General features: G+C 57.2%; 1 protein-coding gene across 1 annotated transcript; it reads right to left on the bottom strand.

Annotated features, from left to right (window-relative positions):
* LOC116824864 (transmembrane protein 121-like) lies at positions 1–1,809 on the bottom strand. The gene has a single exon (XM_032780474.1). The coding sequence runs from the start codon at positions 1,610–1,612 to the stop codon at positions 674–676; it is 939 nt and encodes a 312-aa protein (XP_032636365.1). The 5' UTR covers positions 1,613–1,809; the 3' UTR covers positions 1–673.
* Between the last annotated feature and the right edge of the window lie 369 nt (positions 1,810–2,178).

Genomic DNA, 2,178 nt, shown 5'->3' with positions numbered 1-2,178 from the left:
GGGGTTGGACTCTCATTTATTGGAAAAAGGGTGATGCTCATGAAGAAGGCCCACAAGCCAGTGAGTCCCATTGGGCATCTGGGGGCTGGGCAGCTCCAGCACCACTCCCCTGGGGGTCCTGCACTCCTGAAGAGGGAACAGGCAGCGGAGTATGTGTGGGGACGGGGACATGTGGGCGTGCAGAGAGAGGGGCCCAGGAAACACAGTCGAGGGCAGAATGGGTGCCCCCCGGCACTGTTAGACTCCTCGGCTGACTCTGACCTCACAGTGACTGTGCAGGGAGTCCATGGAGATTGTGTCACCCCAGGACATTCCCAGCAGGCCCACTGCAGAGCCATCACACTACGACACCCTTGCAATTGAAGGAATACAGGGGAGCAAGCAGGGATAGACCCTGTCGCCTGGCACTGCCTGTTCCCCTTTGATAGGCTCTCTACAGGGTCCGCCAGCTGGCCTCGGGGGCTGGCTACCATTGACTCTTCCCCAGCCCCGTGCTCAGCTAGGATGTGGCTGGTCAGTTTGTCCATGCAAAGCAAGGAGGGGTCACTCACAGACTTCCTGGAGAAACCAGCATTGGGCAGGGGCTCGGCAAGCGCCGGTACTCTGCCATTGTTAGGGTCTAACCCCAAACAGAAGTATCACTTCAGGCCCAGTCTGTGGTGCCCGCCTCAGGTCACGTGTTCTCCGGGCCCAGCGCCTCGGGGCTGGGCGTCTGGTTCTGGGATTTCAACAGCTGCAGGGCAGGCTGGGGCACGACGCTATGCTGGGGCTCGGCGTTGAACCCCGCCGGCTCACGGCACAGCTGCTTCCGGTACTGCACAAACATACAGAGCTTCAGCACGATGGCCAACACGTTCTTGCCCATGAAGATGCCCGAGACCCGGGCATCCTGGAAGAAGACCATGTTGCTCCCCCTGATGAAGAGGGTGGCAATGTTGATGGTGAGCAGGCTCAGCATGGGGTAGAGCATCATCCGGTGCGGCACAATGTTGAACCCTTGCATGCTGATCTCGCACAGGGACACGCAAGGGAGAGTCAAGAGCAAAATGTAGCAGTAGAAGAACATCAGGCCCTCGGCCCAGAGGGGCAGCCCTTTCTTCTGGGGCTCCCATAGGTTGGCCTGGATGTCCAGCACGTCCAGCATGTCAATGATGACCCAGAAGAGGCGGTTGCGGAGGTCCTCCTTCTTCTTGAATGTCCGGACATAGTCCATGTGCTCGGTGGCCACCAGCAGCACGTAGAGGGCTGGGATGCAGACAGACAGCAGCAGGGTCAGGGCTTTGCGTGCCAGCAGGTCCAGGCTCTTCCGGTCAGCCTTGTAGTTCTGGTAGACAAAGTAGACCTTGATCTCCAACACGAAGACATAAAGGAACCAGAGGATCATGGCGTAGCCGCGCTTCGCTGTCCTCACCTCGGCCCCAACCCAGACCACCATGTACCGGAGCACCAGCAGGAAGCAGACGTCGCCCACCGAGACCATGATGCAGATGCCCAGTTTCCTGGAGCCCTGGTTCTGCTCCACCAGGTAAGCATCCATCAGCACCAAGCTACTCATGATGAGGACGGTGGAAAGGCAGGCATGGGGCTTGTTGATGGGCGGTGGGGGAACCATCCTGGAAGGAGGAACACACGGGTCAGTCAGGCAGCTCCTTTGCTGTAGGGCTCTCTCTGCTCTGGGTGGTGGTCAAATCTCCCCCGCCTTGGTGAGCAGCACGTTCCTCCCTGCCACTTCTCTCCCAGTCAGCTGTGGGGAGCAGGGGGAGGGGTGCTGCTTTGCATTGTTAAGGTCATTCCCCCCAACAGCATCCCTGTGCCCCTCATCATACCCCTGCCAACCCACCCTTTGCCCCCCCAACATCTTCCCTGTGCCAGATCCCCCTCCGTACCTCATCATACCCCTGCCAACCCACCCTCCACCCCACACAGCATCCCTGTGCCAGGTCCCCTGTGCCCCCCCATACCATACCAACCCACAGTGCAATTAAAACTGTGATTAATCATGACTATTTTTTAAAATCTAGTTAATTTGTTTTGTGTTAATCGCTTGCATTAACTGCAATTAATTGACAGCCCTAATTGCCAGTGACAGAGAATCCACCATGACCCTTGGTAAATTGCCCCAAAGGTTAATTACCCTCATGGTTAATTTGTCTGAATTTGTCTAGTTTCAATTTCCAG

Source organism: Chelonoidis abingdonii, chromosome 3 (assembly GCF_003597395.2).
Source record: "Chelonoidis abingdonii isolate Lonesome George chromosome 3, CheloAbing_2.0, whole genome shotgun sequence".
Taxonomy (NCBI): Eukaryota; Metazoa; Chordata; order Testudines; family Testudinidae; genus Chelonoidis; species Chelonoidis abingdonii.
This window is presented reverse-complemented; position numbering and strand designations above follow the sequence as displayed.

Coding starts and splice junctions, on each gene's coding strand:
- LOC116824864 (XM_032780474.1), bottom strand. CDS start 1,612: ATGGTTCCCCCACCGCCCATCAACAAGCCCCATGCCTGCCTTTCCACC.